This window comes from Dioszegia hungarica (genome assembly GCF_025882075.1).
Source record: "Dioszegia hungarica strain PDD-24b-2 chromosome Unknown MKK02contig_8, whole genome shotgun sequence".
NCBI lineage: Eukaryota > Fungi > Basidiomycota > Tremellomycetes > Tremellales > Bulleribasidiaceae > Dioszegia > Dioszegia hungarica.
The window spans coordinates 2,715,015-2,742,804 of NW_026515770.1; the positions used below are offsets into that span (position 1 = coordinate 2,715,015).

Genomic DNA, 27,790 nt, shown 5'->3' on the forward strand with positions numbered 1-27,790 from the left:
AGCTGGCGTCCGTGAGACCTGCTGATGGACGGGTGGAGGCTCGCAGCTTACTAACAAGGTAGACTGACCGGTGCTGACGCAGTTCGTCAAGTGTAGTCTCGCGTATCGGCCCTCCTACCACGATGGAGATCAGGGAGGGAAGAGGGTCAGCACTAGGGGTTACAGCTCTCGGTACTGTAGCGGTACTGGATCGAGATTATCGTTGAGACACTAGGTGGGTTCGATATCGTTTTTGACGGTACAGCGAGGCGGTATGACACGCATCAGCCAGGAAGCTGGCGTGATTATCGATACAGCTTAGTGGTACGAGGCTGGGTCATTGAGAGCAAAGGCAATATGATATTCACGGCGCTCTTCCCCACTCTGCCGTCCTCACCCAAGCCCACCACGAACTATTGGCGTCGAGCCGCTGATCTCGCCGGCCCGGATAATTTGAGTAAGCTCTCCATCCACTCTCGCACCCTGCGACACGTCGCATCGACGCGAGCGGTTGCGCTTTTTGGCTGAGCTCTTTCGATAGTGGGTTGGCGCGAAGCGTTGATCGGCGGCATGATGCTTGCTCGTGCATGTGTAGTACCGCCTGAGCTACCGCTTGTAATGGTTAGATGTACAGATTTGTACAGGCAGAAGTTGTGGTCGGTTCGGGTCCGGTTCTCCGGTGCATATTCGGGTAATCTCAGGCAGTCACCCCGGCTTTCCCCTGATTCCCGTAAATCTAAATCCGGTCCCTGTAAACACATTTCCTAATCCCTGAATATAAAGATCTTGTAATCAAAATTCAATTTCCTAATACGAGCTACTCGTATGTAAGCCAAGCTAAACGGCTCTAGAGCTGTTTCGCATTTCTCCACGTCCGACACAGCTGTGGCTCCACTGCGCGGCACTATACATCATCTCAGACATCTCCAGCAGCCGTCCTGCTAGCCAGTGTGCACCACCTGGGAGCTACACGCGGGGTTGGCCGTAATAGCACGCACGCGGGCAAGAGTGGAGAGCGGCGTCTTGCTGAGCCAATATAAACGACCACGCATCGGTATAACGGCAACCCTTCGATCAGAGGCGGCCGTGTGTGCATCGCAGCAAATCAACCACCATCTCATCTGTCTACAACTGTCTATACTCTTCATCCTGGCGATCCTCACCTTGCGGACCTCGACCACAGCCAAAAGGCGGCCTTTTCGCCCAAAAATCGTGCTTTAAAGATAGACACCGCGCCGTCTTCGGCAGGCTGCGTGCAACGTCTTTGGAATCGTCAATAACTACTCTGGATTGGCGGGTGTGAGCTTGGAGAGCTGGCCGGTCTTTCGCGAAAGCAGCACTGATCCCGGTATGTCAACTCCACCACACACAATAGGCTAGACTGACAGTCAGCGCGATGCCCTCTCCTGATAGAGATCCCGCGTCGGGCTCGTCATCGGCAAATCCACCCTCCTCATCTGCCAAGCGGAACGTCTCGTCCACCATGGCGAAACCCCCCATCGACTCGCCTACCCCTCCTTCTCCCGCAGTGCTGCAGAAGCAACGATCTCAGCCACCAACCGGTATCGTCCTGCCATCACCCGGATCGCAATTTTCTCAACCCCCCTCGGCGTCCACATCGTCCCCTCGGCAATCACATTTCCGCTCCTCATCGAGCTACCGGAGTATCACTACACCAACCGGGATGGAGAGCCACGGATACTCGGACACGTTCATGTCGCCCGGTGGTCGCGGCGGGCCACTCAGTCCCGCGCTGGGGTCTGGAAATCTCAACTCCAACTCGTTCGTTTTTCCGATCCGATCGGTATTCTCGGGCATGTCTGGTGGGGATGGGAGCGGTCCTTCGTCGAACGCAGAGGGCTCGGGCTCCGGCCTCTCTAGGGTCGTGTCAAGGGGCAAGGGAGGAGGCGGCGTGGCCGAGGCTCGTCTGCGCTCCTCCCCTGCGACCAGGGCAGAGGATAGACGATTCAGCGACGCGCTGCCGATCGCAGAAGATGACATAGGGATATCGTCTATCGCGCAGATGTTGGAAGGGCAGGAGGAGGCCGCGGCGGAGGGATCGAGACCAAAGCCGACGGGCGAGACAGGCGTCGCGACCTTTTCGAGGAAAGTGGATCGGGGAGGGGGTGAGGGGAAGGCAAGACCACCTCAGCATTCTCCGTCAGGCTACGGTATGCCTCCGAGTACCTCGGCCGGGTCCATGTCGTCCTATCACAACGCAACGCGGTATCCTCATCAGCCATTCTTTTCCGCTGCAGCTCTCACCCATCCAGAGCCGGCGGACTCGCCGTTTTTCGTCGCCGGTGTGCCGGATGTCAGAAGAGCGAGTGACGGAGACGACACTCAATTGGACGGCCCAAGCGGAAGTGGGGACGGCTCCGGTACTGTCAGCGGCAGCGGGAGCGGAACTCCAAGGACCACCATCTTCTCCACACCCCCTTCATCTGGATCAACGCGGCCCTCCTTGGTAGAAAAGGACAGCGGTTCCACAATCCATCTCGAACATAAACTCGGTCCATCGGTTTCTCCGCGACACATCAGCGTCGACTCTCAGGCTCAGCCAACCAATCCTTCCGCCGAGTCCGGCGGGAGTGGCCTGCCGGACAAGACTCGAGCCCCCGTCGGCCAGCCTCAGGACGCGCCCGCTGCCGTTAATTTCAAGGACCGGCCGGGCCCATCGGGCGATCCCGGGGAGCATCTCCCTTTCTCCGCTCCTGGTGAGCGAGAGTCGAATGGCGAGCGATCAGAGCCATCGGGCGGAAGCGCCAAAGGTGCTTCCCAGCGCACTGGTCAGGAATCACCGTCCACCCACCTGGCCGCGCCCCAACCTCGGCACGCGGACGCGTCGGGCTTCGATGGCCTCACACAGGTAACAAAGCCACTCTCCGCGCCCCGAAGTGAGAGCAATTTCGAAGACGGCAACGATGGCGAGCGGAGTCTCATCAATGACTTTGCCAGCATCGTGCGGCTCGCTGATGCGGGAAGTCTGGTAGGGAGCGGAGATGGGAGGACGAGCAGCCGCTCAAAGCCTCACGGACGGCGCGGTAGCAAGCGCGCAGACGTCGCATCGGCCGACGACTCGTCTCTCGGTCCCAGTGGTCCTACGACTCAGGCCAGCCTCGCTCAGCAGCAGCGCGAGATCGGTAAAGCTACCGCTGCAACTCGGGACACGGTTCAGCGCTTTGTCAGCGCTCAGGCGCACACACAGACCATGTCGGATCCTAATGCGCATACGCCCGCATCTGGGTCTGGCAAGGTTGCTCCTTCGCCGTCGAGGCCATTGACGGAGGCGGGTTCGGACGATGACAACGAAATATTGGACATGGGCCTGTCCGCCAATACACCGGATGAGGCGGAGCCACGAGAACTGTCGCGGACATCGTCTCGCGCGGAGGGCGCTTCAGGTGCCCTCTTCAGCTCGTCGCAGCCAAAGACGGCCACCACTCTCTCGACTCGCGCGTCTTCGGAGATCGCCACAGCTTCATTGTCTGGCAGGGAGGAGTCGGAAGGGGAGTCAGCTTCAAGGGCAGAAGAGGATCCGGAGCCACTCACGACGCTGCGCTTTGAGCACGTTGCTACCGAGGAAGGGCATCACATGGTGGTAGGGCGGGAAGGGAAGTTGAGCAAGTGTGAGGATGAGCCGATCACTACTCCTGGAGCCGTGCAGGGCTTCGGAGTCCTGATTGTGTTGGAGGAAGATTACGAGAAGGGTACATTGCTTGTTCGACAGGTTTCTGAGGTAAGTTGCGCCTTTTCCCTGACACGACACGAGGCTGACTATCAGAACTCTACTGTCCTGCTGGGATTGTCGCCGAAATACCTATTCCGGCTGGACTGCTTCACACGGATCTTGACGGACCAGCAAGAAGACCTGCTCCGGGATAGTCTCGACTATCTACCAGAAGCGGAGGGGAGCAACGCGCTTGACGAGGACGGCCCACAGGTCTTCCTCCTTTCAGGCTTCGGCGAGCCGGGGACCAGCGATGAAGAGGAAGAGGAGGACGACGGGACTGCATCAGCAGGGAAAGGGAGGCGGAGGGAATGGACATGCTGGGTGGGAGCGCATCGGCCCAAGCAACCCACCTGGAACAAGGTGGATGCGAAGGGCCTCCCCGTACCCCCACCGAATCTGGTCATCCTCGAGTTTGAGCTTGAGCGGGACACCATCAACCCGCTCATGCAGACATTCGAGCCAACTATCATCGTATCGTCCGGCAGACAATCCCCCGATTCGGCATCCACTTCGAATAGCAACAGCCAAAGCAGTAACTCCAATCAACCGTCCCAAGGCTCAGACACTACCGTCGGCACAGGTACTCGGCCGTCCGGGAGCCCCAATCTGGCCGCGGACGCCACGCGTCGTCCGAGCGCGCAGACTATGAATAGTGAGCACACCACGCAACAAAGCTCGACCATCCGGCCGGACTCTTCGTTTGGAAGCGAGGCTGCGTCAGGTCTGGAAGGACTCGAGGTCGATATGCCGTTGGAGCGGATCATCGAGTCGACCACCAATCACGCCAAGCCTCTTCGTGCGCTGGAGCGTATGCGACGATCCGGCGGATTAGGAGAAGATGCGCAGTCGGGCAATGGCTCCGCCCGAGGATCTTCACGGGGATCAGCGCGCGGAGGCAAGGGGGCTGCTCGGCGACAGCAGCGTCGCCAGCAGGCAGGCGGCACCGGCGCGATGGACGTCTTCGCTGTTCTCGGTCAAATCAATGAGCAGCTCGGGTCGGCGCCGGATCTTGATACCTTCCTCAAGGTCGTCGTCGGCGTCGTCCAGGATGTCTGCCGCTTCCACAGAGTCCTGCTCTACCAGTTTGATGAGTCCTTCAATGGGCAAGTCGTTGCGGAGCTGGTCGAATGGGGCAAGACAAGCGATCTCTACAAGGGTCTCATGTTCCCCGCGGCGGACATCCCGGCCCAGGCTCGCCAGCTTTACAAGATCAACAAGGTCCGCATGCTTTACGATCGGTCCCAGACCACGGCGCGAATGGTCTTACGCGACCGCGAGGACCTCGATCATCCCCTCGACATGACGCACTGCTTTTTACGAGCAATGAGTCCAATCCACATCAAATGTAAGTCTGCGGTCTCGTGTGGACAAAGCTGATTCTCAGACCTCGCCAACATGCACGTCCGCTCCTCCATGTCTGTCTCGGTTATGGCTTTCGGCGAGCTATGGGGCCTGATCGCTTGCCACACCTACGGCAACCACGGTATGCGCGTGTCGTTCCCAGTCCGCCAGATGATGCGAATTCTTTCGGACAGCATCTCGAGAAATGTCGAGCGTTTGAGTTATGCTCAGAGACTGCATACCCGCAAGCTTGTAAGTGGTTTCTTTGTCTCTCGCTACTGCAGCTGACTGCTCAGATCTCCACCATCCCATCGCAATCCCATCCTACCGGTTACATTGTCAGCAACGCAGACGACCTTCTGCAGGTGTTTGATGCGGACGCAGGCTTGCTTGTCATCGGTAGTGGGTGTAAGCTGCTGGGCACGTCGGATCAGGGCCAGGCGATGTTGGCAATCGCCGAGTATCTCCGAATCGTCAAGTTCGAGTGAGTGGAGACAATCATTGCGCAAGATCTCAGCTCACTCTACAGTACACTGAAAGCATCGAATCATCTCGCTCGCGACTTCCCCGATCTCAGCTTACCAAAAGCGCACGACACAATGGCCGGTCTGCTCTACGTGCCCCTCACGGCAAAGGCAGGACAGGACTTTATCGTCTTTCTTCGGAAGGGTCAGGCGAGGGAGGTCAAATGGGCGGGCAAACCCTACAAGGACGAGCGGGCGGGAGAGGCGGCGTCCCTTGAGCCGCGCAAGTCCTTCAAGACCTGGAGCGAGGTCGTCACGGGGCGCTCTCGGGCCTGGACGGACGACCAGCTCGAGAGCGCCGGTGTCCTCGCCCTGATCTACGGAAAGTTCATCCAGGTCTGGCGAGAAAAGCAGTCCGCCATGGCCAGCAATCAGCTCACGGCAATCCTCCTCTCCAACACCTCCCATGCCGTGCGCACTCCCCTCTCCCAAATCATCAACACCCTCGAGCTTGCTCTCGCCGGCAATCTCGACGACGAGACCCGAGCGATGCTTGAAAACTCGCACAAAGCATCTCGGGCCCTCCTCTTCCACGTCCACGACCTCCTCGACCTAACACGGATCGAGACGGGTAACGAAACGAGCTTCAATGATCCCTTTGATCTGCGGGCCAGCATTCAGGATGCGGTTCGGCTATATCAAACGGAGTCGGCTCGTCGGGGTCTCGAATTCCGCGTCAACATTGCCCCAAACATCCCCTCCCAGGTCATTGGCGATTCGCGAAAGATCAAAACCGTCATCTCCAACCTGGTCGCCAACTCGGTCAAGTTTACCCCATCTGGGTTTATCGAGGTGTACTGCGGTCTCCAGCACGGGGAGGACGACAGCGAGGTGGTGCCAGGGGGTTCCGTCATGCTGGAATTTGTCGTTGCCGACAGTGGGGTGGGCATAGCAAACGAAAAGCTCCAGGCGATGTTCGTTACGCTGGAGGGCGCCGATGAGGTGATGCAGGAGACGGCGCCGACGGGACTGGGTCTGGGATTGGCGGTGGTGGCTCGGATCGTCGAGCAGCTCGAGGGGCAGCTCCGAGCTGAGTCCGAGGTGGGCGTCGGGACGAGGTTCTTCTTCACCCTGGAAATGCGCCGGCATGACCCAGCACAGCCTCGGACTCGGCCAAATAGTGGTAGTTCGATCAATCACCGCCGCAAATCGTCCCTCGGCTCAAGCGGCTCGGTCGTTTCGACCCGGTCTGGTGGTGTCGCCTCGGAGATCGATTCATTCGTCCATGACTTTGGCTCGTCCCACATGTACCCCTCGGTCGGTCCGCAAGACCCGCGTTTATTGGCGGCCGAAAAGCGGATGAATCAGCCGGGTACCTTCCCGGTGACCGACTCGTCCTGGCCTGTACGCCCTACCAGGATAGCGGACGCCGAGTCGGACTCTTCGGATCCATCTCAGGCCTCGGTCGAACCTGCATCCCCGTCTCTCATGCTCGACCAGGCGAGGCCGTCCCCTCAGCTCAAGCACGCCCGTCGGCTCAATTACCTCAAAGGGACCGACAATGGGTCAAGCTCAGCCTCGGGCTCTGGCTCGCGCTCAGATACCGGTGCAGGCTCGATCCCTACTCCCGCCAGGTCCAGGAGCTCGAGCAAGTACACATCGGGGACCGCCAGTACGGCTGTGCCCAAGAGCGTATCCACCATGGTTCCGCCAAAGAAGCGTGAAAATTCAACTGGTGGGCTTCGCGAGAAGTCCGCTCCGGATGGATCGCAGCGGCTGAGGGTCTTGATCGTCGAGGACGACATGATCAACGCTCAAATCTTGACGAGGCGGCTGAAGATGGACAAGCACATTGTTCTGACGGCGACGAATGGGCAGGAGGCGGTCGACTTGTTGAGCAAGGATTGGGATGTGGACCTCGTTCTGATGGATATCCAGTGAGTATGGCGGTATCTGGTCTTGGAATATGGCTGATATGCTTAGAATGCCCATCATGGACGGTCGAACATCGGCAGCCGAGATCCGCAAGATGGAGGAAAATCTCATACTACGAGACGATATTGACCCTGTGCGGGTTGACGGCCGGATACCCATCTTCGCCGTGTCGGCCAGTCTGTACGAGTCGGATCGATCCAACTTGTCCGAGCACTTTGACGGCTGGCTTCTCAAGCCTCTTGGTGAGCCCATCAATATCCTAGTCGAGCATCGCGCTAACATAACCAGACTTTACTCGAGCCCGCGCGCTCATCAAGGCGTTGCAAGACAACGAGAAGAGGGCGGAGGAGGTGTACGTTCAAGGTCAATGGGAGAAGGGCGGGTACTTCAGAGGTGAGTCCTTGATTTGCTGTAGCAGCAGCACGTGTCAAGCTGACTCTCCAGGCGGTAAGGGCTAATCCCCATTAATCAAATAAATAAATAACGACCGGCGATCGGCCTATCCTCGATCCTCTCGATCCATCCCCACCCTCCCATCAGTCTTCTCATATCGCCTATACACGCGCGCATACCCCCTCCACCTTTCAAGCAGCTCCTCGGCAATGTTACCGGAGAATTTGAAGTTTATTTTGGTTAATTTAGAAGGTCTTTCTCTGCCCTGTCTGTACAAGTAGATTATAGGTCGCCTCGCCCAGCGGCGGGAAGGATGTATACAGTAGTCGATTCACAAGCTCGGCTGGGAGAGGAGGACGTACACCCAAATCTTGGACTGATTCGCGGCAGATTGCGGCAGCGGAGGATCCACATTCCTCGCCTCGGTTCAAGAACGCCTTTTAGGACACTGTCCACACAGACTTCCACACGCGCGGACACCCATCTCATTCTGATTATCCCCCGCTTCCGGATCAGGCTCTTCTCGCGGCTGAGCGCTTCCCGGGAGCCGCTCGAGCCGAAGACAATCATGTGCTCAAAGGGACAATCGAATTGGTGATGACTGTCCCACTGTCCTTCGCTGTCCGTAACGGACTCCCTTGCTCCCCTGCTATCCTATGCCTGCGACTGGGAAGCCTCCGGAACTCTCGGCTGGTATACACGCAATCACTGCGCCATACTGAAGGACGGACGTGGGCATGGCGTCAGACATGCGGACTCACCACTTCCTTCAAGGACGTCCTTGGATCCCATGACTGCACCAAGAGTCCGCCTACTCATGTGTAGCTGCTCATTATAAGGGTCACTGGCGCAACGCTGCCCCGTCATGGTGGCACGTCTTCCTCCTACGACTTCCTCGCAATCCCTCTACCAAATGTCGACTCCCACAGGTCAAGCTGCACTAATGGAGGCTCTAGCCGCCCATTCTATGAGCGCAGACAAGGGCATGCTCATCATGCCATTCTTCATCAGGTGAGCCCCATCTGCCGTTCAGCCCTTCAGTTGTGCTGACCTCTACAGCTGCTGGATAGATGCAGTCATGATGGGACTGGTCATCTCGCAGGCGTACGCGTACTGGACTTATGCTCGCACCGACAAGAAGCACATTGTCCTTCTGGTCGTACGTGGTCTCATCCCGCACTCTGGTAGCTCTGGCTGATTTGTAGTTCCTGACCGTCGCTGGCGCCATAGCTTCCACCATCATGTCCGTATCTTCCTGTCAGTCGCCGACCATACTGATCATTCAGCGATCTTCTTTGGACGCAGTACCTCTTCGTCTGGAATTTTGGGACATACCTGCCGTTCGCCGACGGCTCTTGTGAGTCCTTATACCCTGCAGTCTGGCGAGTGGATAATGCTGAACATCAAGGGCTGATCAAGTTTCTGGGAACCGAGATCTTTACAGTGCTGGTCGTACAGGTAGGCCAACCTACCCCTGAGAATGAAAGCTATCAAGCTGACAGCCAGATATTCTACGTCGACCGTGCTTGCAGGCTCTTCAGCCACTGGTGGCCCGCAGCTGTGACTGGACCTTTCATGTGCGTCGCGCGCCTGTGATCCCTTGCAGACCAAGCTGAAAGTTACAGCCTTGCCATGCCGTGCTTGGGCATCTCTCTCCTCCACCACCTCAGCACCTTTCCCTACCTGACCCCTGATGTCCTCACTGGCAACAACCCAGTACGTTGGCATACTGTGATTGGCAGCGGGTAGACCTCTCTCGCTGATGCAGTAGCTCGTCGATGCGCTTGCCTATAGCTGGGTATGCCGCAGTACATTGAACAAGGACTCGTGGCTGATTCTTCCAGTTGACGGTAAACATTGTCGCCGACGTTCTCATCACCGGTATCATCGTGTACGGCCTGTCCAAGGTGAGAACGGGCTGGGCCCACACCGACTCTGTCCTGCGTAAATTGTCGATGTGAGCTTTGAGGTCACTGCTTTGGCGCATGTCATGAGGCTGACTACACGTCCAGACAATGTTTCGAGTCGCAGATACCCGCACTCATTGGGTGAGCTGTACGGGTACTTGAGCCCTCGAAGAGAGACAAGGCTGATATGGCAGATCCATCGTATCCTTGATCGCTTGGAATAAAGTCTTTGAGCTGGCTCTTACTGTCATGTGAGTGTGCGCTCTCTGAAAGATCGACGAGCTGCGCTGACGTCCAGCATCATCCAGAGCAAGGTGTATGTCCTCGGCTTACTCATCACCCTCAACCTTCGAGCAGGCAACAGATCAACAACAATCAATGCTTCTTTCCACCAGACATCGAGCGGTCCCAAGGTAAGACACCCCCAAGATGCGGCATGGGCTGGGCAGCAGACCTGGGCCTGGCTCCTCTCCCGAAGCTATGAGCTGATATTCCAGGATACAGCGTATCACATGAATGCTATCTCCTCAGCCAGATCAGAGTCAGAAGCGCACGTAAGCCCAGATCTATCCGATCGATCCAGACTCCCTCAGCTGACACACCAGCTGAACGACCAGAAGTCGCCCTGGTCCACCTCGGACCGATATGTCAAGCCCACCGACGAGGAGACGGATTGTACGGGCAGTCTACATGAGCATCGCATGGTATAGACGTGTTGCCCATTCGTTAGTAATACTTTTGGTGCTTCGGCGGGAGAAAGTGCCTGGACCCACATGATTGCGGAGCTGTGAGCAGGACGGGACCTGTATAAGTACGCAAGAGATGATCAGCGACGCAATGCTTGTGCGATCTTTTCGCTTCTTACACTCTCACTCTCGACATCAGTGTCACTTCTCAGCGCCTCAAGTCGGCTCCCCTTCAGCCTCAGATCAGTAGGTTGGTCTATCAGCTCGACTCGACGAAAATCTCAGGTCGCGCCCAGTGCAGGATATCAGTTCATTTTGTGAAAGCACGCGACGCCCTCGCGCATTGCGGCCTCTCTCCGGGACCCCATTTGTCACTCCCGACACGTCCCCCAACCTACTCCACGCAATCCTCGTCCGCCCCGCGACCACCCCAGCCCCTCTCTGTCCAAGCTCTCCGCGAGTCTGACCCATCGCTTCATCGTACAGTCCTACGCCTCCCCTCGTCCAACATCCGCCATCTATATCGATCCGAATGGTCTTTACAACGTCACCATTCCCTTCCCCTTGTAGCCTTCCGATGAGACACCGGACTGCACCCTATCAGCTTGTGGTCATCATGCTCAGTAGGTGGGATAAACGCACGATAGGGTTCTGGTTCTGGCTGCGCATGTACTCGGTCATCTGCTCCTGGTATTCGCGCGTCACGGTCGGGGCGGGTCCCTTTGCTACAGATAGTCAGCCAACTGCTCTCGATCGAAAAGAACTTCGGACTGGGGCAGACTTACCCCGGGAGCGAGCAAAGGTGAAGAGACCGAAAGCGGCAGCGACGGCAGCGGCAGTGTAGAGGAACACCTTTTGGGTGTTGCCTTCTGGCATGGTAGGGGCGCGGGGACCGTGCGGCCCGAAAGCGACAAAGTAGGCTGCGGGGTCAGCAATTGTCCCAAAGGCTGTTGAGTACGAATCATGGAGTTGGAAGCTGTTGTATCCGGTTTACGAAGCATCCAGGCATCAACGTAGATAGCTGCGGTGAAAGTACGACTCTCACTCGCCCATCAACGCCACGTATCGTTCTCTATCCCGCGTGTCGATCGCCATAGCGCCCACTTGAACCCCTCTCACAGACCGCTTCCAGCCCCCCGGTCTGCCTTCCCATCTAAGTCCTGGATCGCACAAGATCTATGCGCGCCTTCTTGATCTCTGCCGCCTTCGCACTTCCGTCGTGCCCATATCCCGCATCCTCGACCCCACCTTCCCCTTCACCAGATCGAACAGCCGTAAGAGCCGCGCCTTCGCCAAAAAAAAGATCCAACTCACCAGCCTTCTTCTCGTCCACGCTCAACTCCTTCCAATCCCGCTTCTGCAACTCCTCGAGCTGCTGGTACACCTCAAACTGCTCCTCGGCCGGCAGTGACTTCCAGCTTGCCTCGATGTTGGCCAAAGCGGGAGCTGAGGCATTCGAGCGGGTGGAAGTGACGCTGATGGAAGGGGATGCGGCGGAGGCGTACGAGCGGATCGCCGGGGTAGCTACTCGTGGGAGCGTCCGGGGGAGGGAGCGGAGGATGGACATGGACATGCTGGGCTGAGGTGTTACAGAGCTGCTTTTAGATGAGATGGATGCTTAGGGATTGGCTCAATACAAAGCGAGCGGCACGTTAATTAGCGTCACAGCCAGCCAGGCGAGCAAGGGACGGAATAGACCGGAAAGCGGGATTATAATTTATCTCCGCATGCACCATCCACCACCCAAATCGAGTGTGGCACTTATCACCAGGCAGCTCATGGATCATGGATACGCTATGCGCGATATGCAAGCAGCTCAGATGCAGAGACTCTGCTGAATCATACTTGATACAAAGGTTGACCTCTAGATGGTAGCGAGGCACCATCCGGCCCGCTCCTCTCAGCGAAAAGACAGCCTACGCCCTAAAGCTCTCAGGCACCACCGCGTTCCTCCCTTGCTCCAGCCTCAACCCCTCCATCCGCTTCTCCACCTTCTTCTCCTTCAGCGCCCGCCGCTCCTTCCTCCTCTTCACATTCTCCACCCTTTCGCCCGCGACCCACTCGCCTTCCTCCTTGCTCCATCGCATCTCCATCTTCTTCGCCTCCCTGACTCCCCGCTTGACCCGTGCTTCCTCTTGGTCAAATAGCACCTGAGCCGCCTCGCGTACTTCCGCCCGTGTCCGTCCGCGCAGCTTGACACCCTCCAGTGCCTCCGCGCCTTCTCCACCGAGCACATCGGCTAGGCTCCTATCCCGCCCGCCTGCCTCCCAGGCCGCCACTGCCGCCTTGCCCGCCTCTTCCCTGTCTCTCGCTATTTGCTCTCTCCGAGCATTGAATCCGGCTGTCTTCTTGGATCGAGAGAACCGGGGCGAAAGCTCCTCGGACAAGAACAGAGGCATTGTTGAGTCTGTCTCTGGCACGCCGGGCGACTCGGCATGGGCGTCAAGCCATTCTCGCGCCTCGGGTGTGTTGCGGATTGGCTCGAGCGAGGAAGACGGGAGGAGCTCGCCCATGAGTGTGGCAGTCATGAGGGAGTCGGTTGAGGGGAGTTTGAGCGTGGATGTTGATGGGCTGGATGTGTCTAGGTGGGTAGCTGGATTGTCAACTGGGTCTCGTTTGAGCAGCAGAAACAGTGGAGACTCACGATCGGCGGGCTTCACCAGCGCGCTAGCTGGCCAAGGTATCCGTACCAGTCCTCTCTCCGGATCTGGCGCCTGATCGGATGGTCCAGTCAATTTGGCAGCGTACCGATCCCACTCTAGCCGGCGAAGGCCTTTGTTGAAGTATGGTGTTGATGTAGCGACTCTTGATGCAAAGACACTGGCTGATGAGCTGTGTTACTTGAGACCTCGCCGGTAACGTCCGAGGAAGGAGATAGACACACCTGTCAGGGCCGTTCTTGTCCTCAACACAGAGCTGGACATTGGAGTAATGTACTGGACGAGCCATAGGGGCGATATTCGCCGATGTCTCCCATTGATTTCGTTCAGCTTCGCTCAGGGAGTTGAAGTTCTCTGGTTTTGGTCGAGCGGTTGCGGACCGCTTGTTCTGCAAGAATCAGCATGAGCAGGCGCGAGCGAAATCGTCCCAGCCGGTACTGAGCAGCCCGCATCTTTCAAGTCAAGCTGGAACTCACATTTAAGCCCTCCACATATACCTTATTCCGCTCCAAATCTACCCTCTTCACAGTGTATACCCTCCATCCACTCTTCGCTCCCACCGTCTCATCCAAGAACTTCTCCTGCGGCCTGCCGACGAGCAGCCGGACCTTGTCCTGTGGCCGAACATTCCATCTCCGTATCCGATCTGAGGGCTGGATGAATTGAGTGGGTCCGTGAGGGAGACGTGATGGCCATCTACTCCAGTCAACTTGCGATCATGCGGCTACTGCGGCGGACTGGTGCGGACGTACTTTCCGGCAAACTTTGACTTGTTGAGGACCTCGAGATGGTGCAGCCCTGCCAGAAGTCAGTATTTACGTTCAGGGTTACTCTAGCGCTCACGACGCACCCTTGGGGATTGATGTGACACCTGCACCTGACATTGTTGCACTAGCTAGTTGATGATGAGAGAGATGGAGTGGGAATCGGACTTGGTGGCTCTGGAAATCTCAGCCAGTCTATCAAGGTCTTTCAAAAAGCCACGTCATGGCTCTGAGGAATGTGGAATGGAGACCCCGGACGTTTCACTTGTGCCTCAGATCTCACTTGTCTTGTCCGAACCTCCACTCAAAAGGGTCATACATCTCGCTCTACTCAGCTTATCATCCCGCCAGAGCTGCGCAGAGGATGTTCTCGAGGCAGCCGCAGACTCCTCCGGCAGAAGTTGCGGCTTGGTTCCGCACCTCAGAGACTGTCTTGGCCTGCCTGCCATGTCGTGTCCGCGTTGAAGGACCTCATCTGTCAAAAGGATGGGGCGTGCTCGTCCAGTCTGGCAGTGGAAGAGACTCAGCGTGAGTTTCGCGGTTGCCATATTTCTGTTCTGCCTCGAGCATACAAATGGATTCGCACTTACCGTCTCCAGTATCTTCATTCTGGTGCGGAGTCCCGCTACCGCGCACGAGCAGCGCTTGCGCCTGATCTACATCTTGCCCATCACGCAAGCCCTCTCCTTCTCCCTTAATCAGACTCCTCAGTCCCCTTCGACGTCTCACTTCCATCAGAGTGCTCGGCCACGTAAGCTACCAGCTTAATCAGGACCGAAGAGGATCTGGGCTTATGCGAGCAGACATCACCCTATCGTTATGCTCAGCGGGGGACAAGGTGGATCTGAGAGTCTCAGCAGAGGACTCTGGGCGGACTCAGAGCTTCATCAAAGAGCTCAGGCGTGTCAAGGAGCTATCTAGTTAGCTGATCCTTTTGACGCCGTTGAAACTAGCTGACCTGGCAGAATCGATCACGCCCACTCCACTGCGAGCCTCATGGATGGGCTACTATCCTCTGGAGCCACCTACACGAGAGGATGGGCTAGATGATGTAATCCTGAGCAGTTCAGCCTCCGATTCAACTTCTGCTCTGACTTCGCCCGCATCGTCAGGTGCGCCTTCACGCGGACTATCAGCGGAGCAGCCAGAGCTGACGCCGCAGAAACCACACTGGCTACGCCCATGACGGCCCTCAGTATCGGGTCTCCGGGCGATACCGCCAGCGCGACTCAGTTAGACGACTCGGAAGAAGAGCCGAGCCCGCTTGATCCGACCTTCTCGCGAGTTGCCTATCTCCGCGAGCATATCTACCGGTCCGAAGCAGAATGGTCCAGTCGACAACCCATCAAGTGAGCTATCGGGCTCATTGAGCTGCTTGGCACATAGCCAGGAATCATAGCTCACACTGTAGGCTACGAATAGGTACTTACAACGTAAATGACCGATTACCGCCTAAAGATACGGTGGAGCTGGCGCCTATAGTCGGGGATGGAGAGGACGACCTCCTTGTCTTCGGGTTCCAAGAAGTCGGTGAGTGGAGCTGAGCGCTTTCAGCCCGACTGCTGGCATACCTGCTCCTCAGCTCCTCAGCTGACAGCAGTAGACCTGAGAAGCCACGCCTTGCTCATCTCGCAAGGAAACAGCCGAGCCGACGACTGGGCCGCAGCCATCTCGCAAGGTTTGGGTGAGCAGGCGGATGACTACACACGAGTACGTATCTTCGGCCCAAACGAGGACGTAGAAGCTTATGGATAATCAGATAGCTACGACGCAGTATGTCGGTGTGCTGATGCTTGTCTTTGTTCGCAAGACGCTACAGGAGGTTGTGACCGAGATAGAGACAAGTGAGAGGGGGATCGGCCTGCTTGGCTTTGGAGTGAGGGCTCTTAGCACAAAGTCGCGTCTTCCAGCTGACGTCGCAGGGAAACAAGGCGGTACGCTTGTTGTCTCCATTTCTCGAGTAAGCCAGTCTGACGTATAGCTGACCATCAGGGCGTAGCGGTACGGCTAAAGATACACGATACGGTCTTCTGCTTTGTCAACTCCCGTGAGCAACAAGCTGGATCGCTCTCGGGCGACCTTTAAGGACCACCAAGGCTGATTCTCCAGACTTGGCAGCTTTTGCCGACGCCCTCGACCGGAGACGGAGCGACTATGCGTCTTTGAAAGCCAGCCTGAGCTTCCCGTCTGGTACAGGCACGGAAGAGACACTGGCGCTGGACGAGTTCCGTCCGGAAAAGTCTGGCCGCAGTCTGAGTGTAGAAGATAGTCATGCTCTGGTGAGCCATTCTGCTCCCCACTCCAAGGTGATAGCGGGCCGAGCTGACATGGGCAGTTCTGGCTGGGCGACCTGAATTACCGAGTCGATGCTGGAGATGATGCGCTCAAGCGCTGGGTCAAGGCGAAAGAATGGGGGTGGGTATTGGAGAAGGATCAAGTGAGCCCGGCGATGAACTATAACAAGGGCAGTGCTGATACCGGACAGCTCAAGTCGGACATTACTTCGGGGAAGTCCTTTGGCAGTTACCAAGAAGGAGACATTGACTTCCCTCCGTGAGTTACGGTGCTCCATATATGCTGGCTACAACTGATGCGATAGCACATACAAGTATATCCATGGCAGTACTACACCAGATGACCGCCGCGCTCCGGCATACACCGACCGAATACTCTACAAATCCCCCTCCGTGTCGACGAAGCGCAAGCGCGACGCGGCATCCTCGTCTCCGCAAGATCGACTGCCTGGATCATTCCCTCCGTCAAAGCCAAGCGCGCTCGCCGCTGAGCGTTCGAGCACCTCCTGCTCCGCCCAGACTATCAAGTGCGATCGATACGCCTCACACGAGCTCGTGTGGTCCGACCATCGGCCCGTCTCGGGGTCGTACACGACTGACGTCCGGGTGGCAGATGAGGAGAAGCGGAAACATGCCATCGAGGAGGCGAGGCGGAGATTGGATCGCCTGGAGGAGATGTGGAGGCCGTCTCTGCAAGTCGAGCGGACCGAGGTGGATTTCGGGGAACTTAGGTGTGTGCAGACTTCGTCGCCCATTGGGAACTGGGGCCGTCGGCTGACGGCCTACTTTAGATATCGCCGACAAGCAGTCCAAGATATAGTTCTGCGAAATACGGGGAGGGTGCCCGCTGCGTTCTCATTCCGCGAGCCAGGCGCGGGCAAGTCGATATGTAAGTCCAGCTCCAGTTGAGGTAATTGGGTCAGAGCTGAAAGAGTCAGGCAAGCCATACTTCTGGGTAATGCCCTCGTCAGGAGTTGTCGAGCCGGGTCAGGCTCTGAGCTTGAGGATAGTCGCGTTCGTGGGCGAAGATCACGCGAGGGACCTGACTGCTGGACAAGATATGAACGGTGACTCAATAGATCTTCGGCCTCTAATCTTAGGAGGTGACTGACATGGCAGATGTTCTCGTCCTTCAAGTCCAGGAGGGCAAAGACACTGTAAGATCCGATCATCTCCTATGTACGGCTCATACTGACATCTCATCAGTTCATATCCCTCTCTGCGACATTTGCGCCAACCATCATCGGTCTCCCACTCGAGAGTCTACCATCCCTATCGGGTCCTGTCCGCTCGTTACCCCTGCCAGAGCGTAAGCGGCTCGCTCAACCCCGCTCGAAGGAGGATGGGGCGCCACCTACGCCAGCCAAGGCTGCGCTGTCAGACGGTAGCATGGAAACCGGTACAAAGCCGGCCCGGGAGGTCTGGCGACTGCTGGAGGACCTGATGGAGCGTGGTCCGGGGTCAGAGGGACTTTGCATCGCCGATGAGCGGGGAGACGTAGAAGACGAGGTACTGGCCATCATAGAAGTAAGTCGAGATATCTGTGGGGTCTATCACACCGCTGACATCTCCCCAGACAATGGATACCGGTGCGGCCTTCTCAACAGCCTCGTCCTCGGCCAAGGCAGTCTCGCTTGCTCTCCTACATATGCTCCAGTCCCTTCCGGAGCCGCTCGTACCTCGTCAATGGCAACCGTTCTGCCTGGAGTCCAAGAGCCGAGACGAGGCATTTGCGTGTCTTGAGGGAGTCCAAGGCGTCCATACGAATGTAGGTCGTGTTTTAAAGTCCGGTCTCGATGTCGCAAAGTAAGCTGATACGCGCAGGTTCTGATTGGCTTGATGTCCGTGGTCCGGCTCTGTTCGTTGACTCCAATGGCGGGCGAGCCGAGGACTGGCGAGACAGACGCTAGTCCAGTCGGTGGACTCAAGCCAGACCCGACACTTGATCATGATCTGGGTGAGCTTTCTTCTAAGCTGATCCGTCCTCGGCGAGATTGGATTGGGCTGATCAAGTTCAGTCGGTATCTTGGCGGAAACAATCTTTGGCTTGACTCCGCCTGATGGGCCGAATCTGGCAAGGAATCAGGAGGGGCGGAAACGGTTCGTTAGGCTGTTGCTGGAGGGATGAGGGTGGTGAGGCCTTTTATGACCGCATTCCGTCTGATCTGATGAAGTTCATTATCTCGTTGATCCCTTTGATCATCACATCTACTGTCTCTCACTTGGCCAGCTATGTAGCACACAAACGCCTAAGCTACTTCTTTGGACCCCTCTCGACGCGTCGCGCGACGCGTGCAGCATTCCTCATCTCAGATGTCGGAATGGAATATTAATGGGCTCTCAAAGCGTTTCATTCAAGCTCGCATCTCGGAGCTACCCAGCCCTAGCTACAGCTACTTACCTCCTTCCTTGCTACCTTATCACCATGAGTGCACCCAAGAGAGCTCGCAAGAACCCACCCAAAGCCTCCAAGGCTGCAGCCAGCGCCAACGATGTGCCCCTCGAGCCGGCCGCTCCCTCCGTCAAAATCTCCACCCTCACACTGCCCCTCTGCCGCTCCATCCTCACTGAACTCTCCGCGCTCAACTCGGAGAACGCCAGCATCATCGCAGATCGGGTCGCGGCGCATACCGCCACGGAAGCAGCCAAGGCCTTCGACTACAAACCCATCTTTACCAAGCTCAACAAGGAGCTCCGGCAGGGGTACAAGCGGGCGAAAAACCGCTATTACTACGTCGACGAGGTGCACGAGGCGGCCGGGCAGGCGTGGAACGAGATCAAGAAGGCGTGTCCTGAATCCAGCGGGTACGAGAGCCATATCTCTTGTTTTGAAGCATTGTGCGGGATTGCGGAGATTGTGAATAAGGAGGACGTGGCGGATGGACTGCAGAATGGCGAGTTCCAGAACTATCTGTCGGAGGATATGTTCAAGTGAGTTGCAGGGCGCTGCTGTAGCCGAGTCTGACGGGCGCTTATATGACAGAATATTGGATAGGGTACAGGTCAAGAAGGAGGATATGACGCGATTGATGAAGAGGGTCAAGGAGATTGATCAGAGTGCCGAACGTTCTGATTATGAGGAGCTGTTGCAGAAGATGAAGGCGAAGACGGCCAAGGATAAGAAGACGGCTGCGAAGGATTAGAATTTAGAAGTTCGGGTACTGAGGTAAATGCAAGGAATCAGGATCGGACGTTAAGTAGCTCAGTATCGTATACGGACTTGAGACGGGCTACTCAACAGAGACTGCGTGCCGGATGTGGATATCTGGATGTCTGCTGTCGGGTCGTTGTCAGGACCCGGGAGGAATCGTGCGGCAGGACATGTAGCTAAGCTCCTCTAGAGCTGATGTGCAGCAGGCCATCCAGGATGAAAGCATTCTATCAGGTCCTGCCTGCTGTCCATGTCAGACGTTGAACTCGAGGTTAAAATCTTACTGCTACAACATCTCTTCTCAAGAGTCTGCCAAGGTAGAGATGCCTATGCGTCCCCCTTGAGCTGGAAGAAGCTCTTCCACCAACTTCTCCCCTTGCCTTGCGCCGCCAGCTGCACGCCTTCCCTGATTCTGGTGTAGTACATCGGATCATGTGATGGTCTCAGTGTGCGGGTCGATAATGGGTACTGTCGATCAGAACCCTCCTGAGTGTCCACCGTGGAGCACTTCGGTACGACTCACTGCTTTGCTCGCCGCGCCACTCTTCAACCGATCCAGACTCGCACTCATCGCTTCCCACTCCTTTTCAAGCGCACCGTCTGCGACACCCGAGCTTTTCGCCGCCCGGCCGATGATTGACTCGAGGGCATTTGATAGTTGTGGAGAGCCGGCTGGACGGAGGGGCGTTGCAGGGAGGGAAGAGACGAGGGATCTGAGGTGGGATAGGCGGGACATTATGGGATGGTGAGAAGGGCAACGTAGATCGGAGTGCTTCGAGTGTGGCGGGGTTTTTAGGTTGTGCTGACAATCGCCGGCGATGTCTATCCAGTGCTTATTAGGAGAGTGATAGTAGGTAGTGAATGCAGGTAGGTGTACGATCTCTACTGTCGTCTGATCGCCTCAGCTTGCCAGCTTGAGAGAGAGCCTTCAGAAATCTCATCGAACGCACGGACTGGCGGAGATATCCAGCTTATCCCCATCCCCCTTACGTGAAGCTCAGGGTCCTTGCCGATCCGACGGACCGACGCGTCTGTCTTTACAGCAGCGTGACGAATCGTGATTTTCTTTGAAGCCCCTGTGCGCGGCACATCCCAGCGCGTCTCAGCACAGGGAATGTATGGGCCAGGCCAGGCCAGCGAGGTATATAGGTAGCAGCATGAGACCGGAATGTCTCTCTTCTCTCTATCCATCCTATCAAACAACAACATCTACAGGTCTTTCCGACGACGACGCTCGAAGCTGGTCTTCTTTCCTCTTGTCTATACGCCCAAACACCCACGGTCACTACACAGCTAAATCACACGTATACGCGCTAGTCGCCACGAACACATCACACACACACACACAAACGACACACACTGAGCAGGACTCACGCCCAAACCCCAAACCCCAAACCGATCTCAAGATGCGCTCATTCGCTGTTCTCCTTACTCTCGGTCTCGCCGGCTCCGTCATGGCAGGTGAGCTCCCTACCTCTAAGCGCGCGAAGGACACCCGCTGACACCACAGCACCTGCTCGGGTCCCCGCCCCGCGTGCTTCCAAGGACGTCATGCCACTGCACCGCCGCCTCCCCCACCTCGCGAACTCCGTCATTGTCGTCCTCGCTTCCTCCGCCACCACCCTCTCTTCCAAACTCACTACCCTCCTCCCCTCCACTTCCACTTCCGAGGAGGACGAGACCGACATGGTAGAGCTGGACGAGGAGGAGGCGTATTACGGGACGTACGGGTCCTACGAGGACGATGTCTCTGAATGGGAGGACAGGCACGCGCAGTGCGCCGAGGTCTGCCGGGTGCGCACTATCCAGGGTGCCAGCTCGGGCAAGGAGGCGCTGTGCAGCGCGGACGGGCTCGAGTCTACGCGTAAGTCCCGCATTCAACGAAGAGGCTGGCATTATGGCTGACAGCGTAGTCGCATGCGCTCAATGTATCGACCTGACCTGGCCCGAGGATCTCTGGGAGAACTCCGCCATGGCAGAGTACACCCGCGTCGCCCTGACGTGCGAGGCTCCTTCGCCTGAATCTGCTCAGCTGTAAGTCTAGCTCCTACTTTGAGCCGGGACATCGCTCATCCCATAGTTCCCTTTAATTCACCACACCATGACCCATCACGACCCTCGGCACATACCCTCCTGGGTATACGACTCCATTTTGGGCTTTTTGCTAGATGCTGCCCCGACACGCATGCGCGCTTTCATATCATACGACCGGACTCTGGCTAGTCTTGAACGTCATCAATCATTATCCATGCACAATACATGTCAACAAAGTGCCCACTGCTCCAGCGGTCCTCGTCGATCAACGGATTGGCATGGGCGCCTTTGTCACTTTGACTGTTTCTATGATGGCCGTCCTTGGACCAGGCCCCTGCCTGAATACTGCTCCCCTGGCTCAGATGATTCTGATTCGAGCATGCCTGTCATCCTGCCCAGGAAATGAAGATTGGTGTTGGCAAAGATCAGGCGTGTGCAATGTGGAACCTGCTGGACCGTCGGTCAGGTATCAACTGTACTCAAGTGGGAATAGCCTGAAAAGCCCCTGTGCGGCCTTCTTCCCGTTCTGTCAAGATCGAAGAAGTCGAAGCAAATTCAAGCGCACCAACGAGACCAGCATTGACGACCGACCCATATTGCCCCACCTCCTTCAACAGCATCATCACCCCGCGATTCCCTCATCCACGCTCAGGTCCAGCTTCAGTATCCTCAATAGACCCATTCTCCCCGCCCCGCTGGTATGATCGTGCGAGCCACCCGAAATGCATCCCCATACAAAGACATCCAAGAGGAACATCTAGACGACGGTACCGGCGTTCGAGGCGATACGTGGCCACAGGTCGGCGCACTCCTTTGCGACGCTGAAGGATCAGCACTTCGTCCCAGCACAATTTCCTCGCAACGCCATTCGTCCCTGACGACCCGGCCCGACCCAGGGACAGACACTCACGGTCCGTTGATAGCACTTCCCTTCATCTCCCCCTTGTTGTTGACAATCACACCGGCGTTATCCTCGAAGTAGAGGAAGACACCATCCCGCCTGCGCCAGGCCTTGCGTTGACGGCAAACAACAGCGGGCATGACTACCCTGTCAGCTTACATCCCTTCTACCATGCCCAAGGGACGTCTCAGCTCACCCTTCTTCCTCAACTCGGGCTTTCCCTTCTTCACGGACGCCATGACCATGTCGCCAGCGGCGGCAGCGGGGAGCCTGTTCAATCGGGCACCGAAGCCGACGACTGAGATGACATACAGGTCTGAGTGTCAGCTCAAGATCAGAGTACCCGGTAGCGTCCACCCATTTTCCCTTCTTGTCCCCACTGTCCGCCTCCGACCACGCCTCTTCCAATCTTCCCCAGCCCAGCTGATAGCGCGGTCCCCTTATCCTCCTCGACGTCTCTCTTGTCATCAAATCCGCATCCCCCTCGCGTATCCCCTACTCCATTCCGTCCAACAAACTCCAACTCACTCTTGGCTCCAGAGTTGTCGGCGCAGTTCATGACGGCTCCGACGGGGAGAGCGAGGGTCATCCTGAACTTGGTACCGGCGGCGGCGGCTGAGATGTCAGCTAGAGTTCATATGAACGCGCATAGTCTCTCCATGATCTTTGTTCCGCTGATCCCCCTATACCGCCTCCCATACACGCTTGAGCTCGTCTGAGCCAGAGAGCGTGCGCTCTGCTCGAGCAGCGATCCCCTCTGCCGCATCCGCATATCATGCCCCTTCTGCCGCCCAGCGCCTCTCCCTCAATCGCTCCTTCAATCCCTGCCATTCCGCCAGTGACCCGAATGGCACGTATCGTATCGATACGCAATTCTTCCGCTTGGGTGCTTGTCGATATATGCACTCGGTGCGCTGACTTACACTTAAGAGACGGCATCGTGGGCTGATATTAATGGAGGATAAGGAGGGTATAGGGATAGCTCGAGGACTTGTGCACAAAATCAACGACCAGCTGCAGCGGATGGAGTCAATTTCGAAAGCCTGAAAACGCCACACTCACTGAGACCGGCCGGAGTTTGTCGGCGTTCGAGTTTCCCATTGCTGAGCCACGTGAATAATTTGCCACCCGATGTCTGAAACGGTTAATTACCCCTGATTTGTTTGGTTCCGTCGATGCGCGTCAGAGGTCTTCCTTTGTGGGCTCCGCAAAAAGTCAACCAAGGCGATCGGACGCGTTCCAACTAGCTGCTCTGTCCTCATCCTATACATATCTACATCTCACCTATATCTGACTAGCTGCTTACTCATACACATACTGTCTTGATTCTGCAGCATCTACGAAGGGAATACACACGCAATGGCTTCACCCGTCACCTCAGACGTACAGTCCACACCAAATCTGACCAACGCCTCAACGTCAGCCGCGACATCCATGCCAGCTTCGCCAAGCTCAGCTGGTCCAGCCATCAAGGCGGAGGTCCATGTAGCCAACGGAGACACCGACAACGTGGTCATGGAGGAGGATAAGGAGTCTGTGGAAGCCGATCCGGCTGTAAGTCGCAGGAAATGGCTTGATTCAGCTGGCGCGGTGGTGCAAAGGATGTGGACGAGGTGGTGTAGAGGGAGGATAAAGTGGTGTATCTGGTTGAAGAGATGCCTTTGCGCTGTTTACCGACCTGGGAGGTCTTGGGAGGTTGAGACGAAGGGGGAGGGATTGCCTTGCGTGCTCCATGACTTGTACCTCCATCTGCCGAGCTTATGGCTGACCCGATTCTTCCTTTGTTCTACACCACCCCACATCCCGAATCCACCTTGCCTTATCACGCACCACCACTCAACATGCTCTACTACGATCACCCTCCCGTACCTCAGGCCGACGCCCGCGCCAATCGCCTGAGCTTCCTGCTCGACAAATCAACCATCTACGCCAAGATCATCGGGGACCGGATGGCGCGCCAGCAGATCGAGAAGCGGAAGGCGGAGCAACGGGCCGAGACTCGTAAGGCCAACAAGGAGAAGAGAGGAGAGGGGACCGCTACAAGGGGCGGATTGAGAGATAAGGCGGGTCCCGCTGCCAAGGAGGAAGAAGAAACTGGGGTCGGGAAGCGGAAGCGGAGAGGCGACGCAGCAGGATCTGCGAAGAAGGCCAAGGTCGAGAACCAGGAGGAGGTGAGTCGCCTTCATGATACTGTGAGACTGGGCTGACGAACAGGTCAAGCCAGACGTGGAGGCTGACGAGACCGAACCCATGACGGCCAAGACTGAGGCCACTGAGGGAGAGGCAGCAGAAGCAGCTGAAGCAGCTGAAGGGGAGGAAGGAGAGGACATGAAGCAGTACTCGTTCGCCCAGCCCGAGCTCGTCACTGGCGCCAAGCTCCGGGACTACCAGCTGGCGGGGGTGCAGTGGATGATCAGTCTGTACGAGAACGGGCTGAACGGAATTCTGGCGGACGAGATGGGGCTGGGAAAGGTGAGCTACTCTGTTCGACCAGATGTGGAGCTGTAGCTTATCGGGCTAGACCCTCCAGACCATCGCCTTCCTGGCGCATTTGCGGTCCAAGGGGACTTGGGGACCCTTCCTTATCGTCTGCCCATTATCAGTACTCAACAACTGGATGATGGAGTTTGAGAAGTTCTGCCCCTCCATCCCTGTGAGCTAGCCAATTATGTCCTACGCAGGAGGCACAGCTGACGTTCAGGTCATCATGTATCACGGCACCCCCGAACACCGCGCCGACCTCCGCGCGACTCGTCTTCAACCCCCCTCCGCCTCGGACATTGGCGCCAACAAGAAGAAGGGCGGCAGGAAGAGCAACACCTCGAGATCAGGCGGGAATTCGACTTCGACGTTCCCGGTCGTTGTGACGACCTACGAAATTTGCATGAAGGATCAAAAGTTCTTGAGCAACTTTATGTGGAAGTTTATTGTGGTGGATGAAGGGCACCGGCTGAAGAATCTGGACTGCAAGTGAGTGGTCTCTGGAGAACCTGGGAAGGGATACGCGTTGACTATATAGGCTTATTCGGGAACTGAAGACGTACACCTCTGCAAACCGGATGATCTTGACTGGTACACCTCTTCACGTGAGCTAGTCCTCTCTCATTTGCTGTGGACGGGCCAAGCTGACCAAGCCAGAACAACCTCGCCGAGCTCTGGTCTCTCCTCAACTTCATCCTCCCCGACATCTTTGACGACCTCGACTCGTTCCAGCAATGGTTCAACTTTGACGAGATGTCAAGCACCGGCAACCAGGATGCTGCTCTCCTCGACAAATCCTCCGTCGTCACCTCCCTTCACGCCATCCTCAAACCATTCCTACTCCGCCGACTCAAGGTGGACGTCGAGAAGGACCTCCCGCCCAAGAAGGAATACCTCCTCTATGCTCCGCTCACGCAGCAACAGAAGGACATCTACCAGGCGATCGTCTCGGGTCAAATCAGGCAGTTCCTCGTGGACAAGAAATCCGGGAATGGCGAGGTTGAGACCGAGGAAAAGCCGGAGCCGGTGGTCGAGGCGGTAGATGCCAATGGGCGAGGCAAGCGGAAGAGGGGCAGAGTCAACTACAAGATCGAGGAGAATGATAACAAGTACGTGAGGGATCTGGAGAATGGGGTGAAGGTGGATGAGCCGAGTGGGGTGGAAGAGAAGAGCGCGGCGGAAGTGGGCAAGGATTGGGCTTTGAAGCAAGCTAGTAAGCTCTTCTCCTCCGTTGCTTTGGATCGAGCTGACCATTAGCGAAATCCGTCAATAACATGCGCCTCCAGAATCTCGTTATGCAACTTCGAAAGATCTCGTCCCATCCTTTCCTGTTCGACTGGCCATACAACGAAAAGACGGGCGAGCTCGTCGTGGATCAGGACCTCGTCAATGCCAGCGGCAAGATGCTGCTCTTGAATCGACTCCTCGACGCTTTGCTCGGCCGCGGCCACAAGGTATTGATCTTTTCCCAATTTACGACTATGCTGGATGTCATTGTAAGTGATACATGCCTAGGGGAGAAGAGCAAAACTGATGATCTTTAGGAAGAATGGGCAAACGAATTCAAGGGGATCAAGACTTGCCGGATCGACGGATCGACCAGCCAGGAATCCCGTCGAGAGCAGATGAACGTGTTCAACAATGGCGGGACATCTCCAGATGCCACCAAGTTGTTCTTGCTCAGTACCCGCGCTGGCGGGCTTGGTATCAACCTGGTCGAGGCAGAGTGAGCTCCACCTCTGTTCCACTTTGAGCGACAAGCTGACTCCCCAGCACGGTCATCTTCTTTGACCAAGACTGGAACCCGCAGATGGACCTGCAGGCGCAGGACCGAGCTCACCGGATCGGCCAGACCCGGCCCGTCCTCGTTTTCCGCCTCGTCTCGGCCCATACCATCGAGACCAAGATCCTGCAGAAGGCCGGCAACAAGCGCAAGCTCGAAGCGCTGGTCATCAGCCAGGGCAAGTTTGGGCGGGTCGTGGATGATAATGGGAAGGTGCTCTTGGGGCGTAGTAAGAACAAGGAGCAGAGCACGGCGGATATGGCGCGGGCACTGCTAGATCTGGAGGGTGAGGAGGTGGATGTCGCGTCCAAGGACGATACCATCATCAGGTCAGTACTGGCGGCTCGGAGGGAAAGCGGAGAGTTTGAGCTATGGGCTGATCGGATAGCGACCAGGATCTCGCCATCCTACTAGACCGATCGAAGGAGGCTATGGCCCGAAAAGTGGGGTGGTCGGCTGGCCTCGCGAAGGGCAAGGCAGGGGAGGAAAAGCGGGCAAAAGGAGAAAAGACCGCGTTCGAGGTTAGTGCCTGAACCAGATCTGCGGACCTAAACTCTGTGGATCTGAACTTTGAGGTTTTAGTGCGGAGAGCTCATGTTTCAGGTTTTTGTCCCCGCGAAGGACGATGCTGCGGATGGGTTGGCCACGATGTTCAACGGGGAAGGGGAGCAGGGGGACGAGTGAGGCCTGGAGACTGGAGGCGGGAGGTGGACTTTGCGCGGTATGACGCATGGCCGAGTTGGCGCAAGCAGCAAGGAGCAAGGGGGAGAGCCGCGGAGGCTGGGCGTGTTTCAGAGTGGTTGTATCCATGATCTTGAGTGTCTATCTTTTGCATATGTACGTCCCTGTGTCGCGTAGTAATTGCGTGCGTCGATCCTTACTCCACAGTGGATCTTTTGTGCCTTTTAGCATGGGCTGGCTCGTGGGGACCTTTTTGTATGGCCCGAATGACATGTCCGAATAGCGGATGTCTCGCATTATCGTTATCGGGTTGAGCGGGTAAACTCCCGGTGTCAAAAAGAGGCCGACTCCGGCCGGTATTTTCCCGTCTGGTTATTACGTCATTCCGAAGAAAAAGGGGTGTCACTTTACTGCGCGGCTGACGCGCTAGTGGCGGGGCCTGGCAGGGCCTGGCCCGGGTCGAGATCTCGAGTAGACCAAGCTGCAGAAGTTGCCCGAGTAACTTGGATCCATGGAGTTGGCGGAGTCGACGCGCTCATCAACTCGTATATCTCATCACAGACCACCTTGCAAATTTCTCCACCCATCAGTCATATACACGCC

General features: G+C 56.8%; 10 protein-coding genes across 10 annotated transcripts; 6 read left to right on the top strand and 4 right to left on the bottom strand.

Annotated features, from left to right (window-relative positions):
- Positions 1-1,462: 1,462 nt before the first annotated feature.
- Positions 1,463-7,910, top strand: MKK02DRAFT_24774 (CnHHK2; the record flags this gene model as incomplete). Its single annotated transcript, XM_053086933.1, has 9 exons — positions 1,463-2,205; positions 2,521-3,383; positions 3,459-5,057; positions 5,097-5,305; positions 5,350-5,537; positions 5,583-6,998; positions 7,161-7,454; positions 7,501-7,694; positions 7,741-7,910. The coding sequence occupies 9 exons, from the start codon at positions 1,463-1,465 to the stop codon at positions 7,908-7,910; spliced, it is 5,676 nt and encodes a 1,891-aa protein (XP_052945825.1).
- Positions 7,911-8,710: 800 nt separating this feature from the next.
- On the top strand, positions 8,711-10,462 carry MKK02DRAFT_33333 (uncharacterized protein; the record flags this gene model as incomplete). Its single annotated transcript, XM_053088698.1, has 14 exons — positions 8,711-8,856; positions 8,905-9,004; positions 9,051-9,088; positions 9,132-9,202; positions 9,254-9,303; positions 9,352-9,422; positions 9,471-9,561; positions 9,617-9,643; positions 9,690-9,802; positions 9,858-9,893; positions 9,947-10,003; positions 10,051-10,165; positions 10,250-10,306; positions 10,358-10,462. The coding sequence occupies 14 exons, from the start codon at positions 8,711-8,713 to the stop codon at positions 10,460-10,462; spliced, it is 1,077 nt and encodes a 358-aa protein (XP_052945826.1).
- Positions 10,463-10,977: 515 nt separating this feature from the next.
- Positions 10,978-12,005, bottom strand: MKK02DRAFT_25255 (cytochrome c oxidase subunit V; the record flags this gene model as incomplete). The annotated part of the gene is made up of 4 exons (XM_053087011.1): positions 10,978-11,028; positions 11,081-11,163; positions 11,224-11,358; positions 11,753-12,005. The coding sequence occupies 4 exons, from the start codon at positions 12,003-12,005 to the stop codon at positions 10,978-10,980; spliced, it is 522 nt and encodes a 173-aa protein (XP_052945827.1).
- Positions 12,006-12,354: 349 nt separating this feature from the next.
- On the bottom strand, positions 12,355-13,982 carry MKK02DRAFT_44751 (uncharacterized protein; the record flags this gene model as incomplete). The annotated part of the gene is made up of 6 exons (XM_053093068.1): positions 12,355-13,031; positions 13,083-13,258; positions 13,323-13,486; positions 13,575-13,794; positions 13,851-13,896; positions 13,949-13,982. 6 exons carry the CDS (start codon positions 13,980-13,982, stop codon positions 12,355-12,357), a joined length of 1,317 nt encoding a protein of 438 aa, XP_052945828.1.
- Positions 13,983-14,655: 673 nt separating this feature from the next.
- On the top strand, positions 14,656-18,284 carry MKK02DRAFT_44752 (Endonuclease/exonuclease/phosphatase; the record flags this gene model as incomplete). Its single annotated transcript, XM_053093069.1, has 18 exons — positions 14,656-14,782; positions 14,828-14,974; positions 15,025-15,211; positions 15,274-15,392; positions 15,463-15,572; positions 15,637-15,738; positions 15,785-15,796; positions 15,855-15,909; positions 15,972-16,141; positions 16,198-16,299; positions 16,348-16,415; positions 16,462-17,045; positions 17,095-17,223; positions 17,276-17,313; positions 17,363-17,683; positions 17,733-17,924; positions 17,981-18,113; positions 18,175-18,284. 18 exons carry the CDS (start codon positions 14,656-14,658, stop codon positions 18,282-18,284), a joined length of 2,706 nt encoding a protein of 901 aa, XP_052945829.1.
- Positions 18,285-18,581: 297 nt separating this feature from the next.
- MKK02DRAFT_44753 (uncharacterized protein) lies at positions 18,582-19,299 on the top strand (the record flags this gene model as incomplete). Its single annotated transcript, XM_053093070.1, has 2 exons — positions 18,582-19,087; positions 19,140-19,299. The coding sequence occupies 2 exons, from the start codon at positions 18,582-18,584 to the stop codon at positions 19,297-19,299; spliced, it is 666 nt and encodes a 221-aa protein (XP_052945830.1).
- A 335-nt stretch (positions 19,300-19,634) lies between these two features.
- On the bottom strand, positions 19,635-20,043 carry MKK02DRAFT_44754 (uncharacterized protein; the record flags this gene model as incomplete). The annotated part of the gene is made up of 2 exons (XM_053093071.1): positions 19,635-19,775; positions 19,831-20,043. The coding sequence occupies 2 exons, from the start codon at positions 20,041-20,043 to the stop codon at positions 19,635-19,637; spliced, it is 354 nt and encodes a 117-aa protein (XP_052945831.1).
- Positions 20,044-20,713: 670 nt separating this feature from the next.
- On the top strand, positions 20,714-21,397 carry MKK02DRAFT_44755 (uncharacterized protein; the record flags this gene model as incomplete). The annotated part of the gene is made up of 4 exons (XM_053093072.1): positions 20,714-20,768; positions 20,818-21,171; positions 21,221-21,341; positions 21,388-21,397. 4 exons carry the CDS (start codon positions 20,714-20,716, stop codon positions 21,395-21,397), a joined length of 540 nt encoding a protein of 179 aa, XP_052945832.1.
- Positions 21,398-22,098: 701 nt separating this feature from the next.
- Positions 22,099-23,181, bottom strand: MKK02DRAFT_36984 (60s ribosomal protein l23; the record flags this gene model as incomplete). Its single annotated transcript, XM_053089534.1, has 5 exons — positions 22,099-22,162; positions 22,252-22,384; positions 22,439-22,558; positions 22,771-22,857; positions 23,166-23,181. 5 exons carry the CDS (start codon positions 23,179-23,181, stop codon positions 22,099-22,101), a joined length of 420 nt encoding a protein of 139 aa, XP_052945833.1.
- A 420-nt stretch (positions 23,182-23,601) lies between these two features.
- Positions 23,602-27,190, top strand: MKK02DRAFT_36985 (SNF2 family N-terminal domain-containing protein; the record flags this gene model as incomplete). Its single annotated transcript, XM_053089535.1, has 12 exons — positions 23,602-23,796; positions 24,117-24,413; positions 24,559-24,714; positions 24,764-24,895; positions 24,944-25,212; positions 25,262-25,328; positions 25,381-25,936; positions 25,981-26,219; positions 26,268-26,449; positions 26,497-26,835; positions 26,895-27,027; positions 27,110-27,190. 12 exons carry the CDS (start codon positions 23,602-23,604, stop codon positions 27,188-27,190), a joined length of 2,646 nt encoding a protein of 881 aa, XP_052945834.1.
- Between the last annotated feature and the right edge of the window lie 600 nt (positions 27,191-27,790).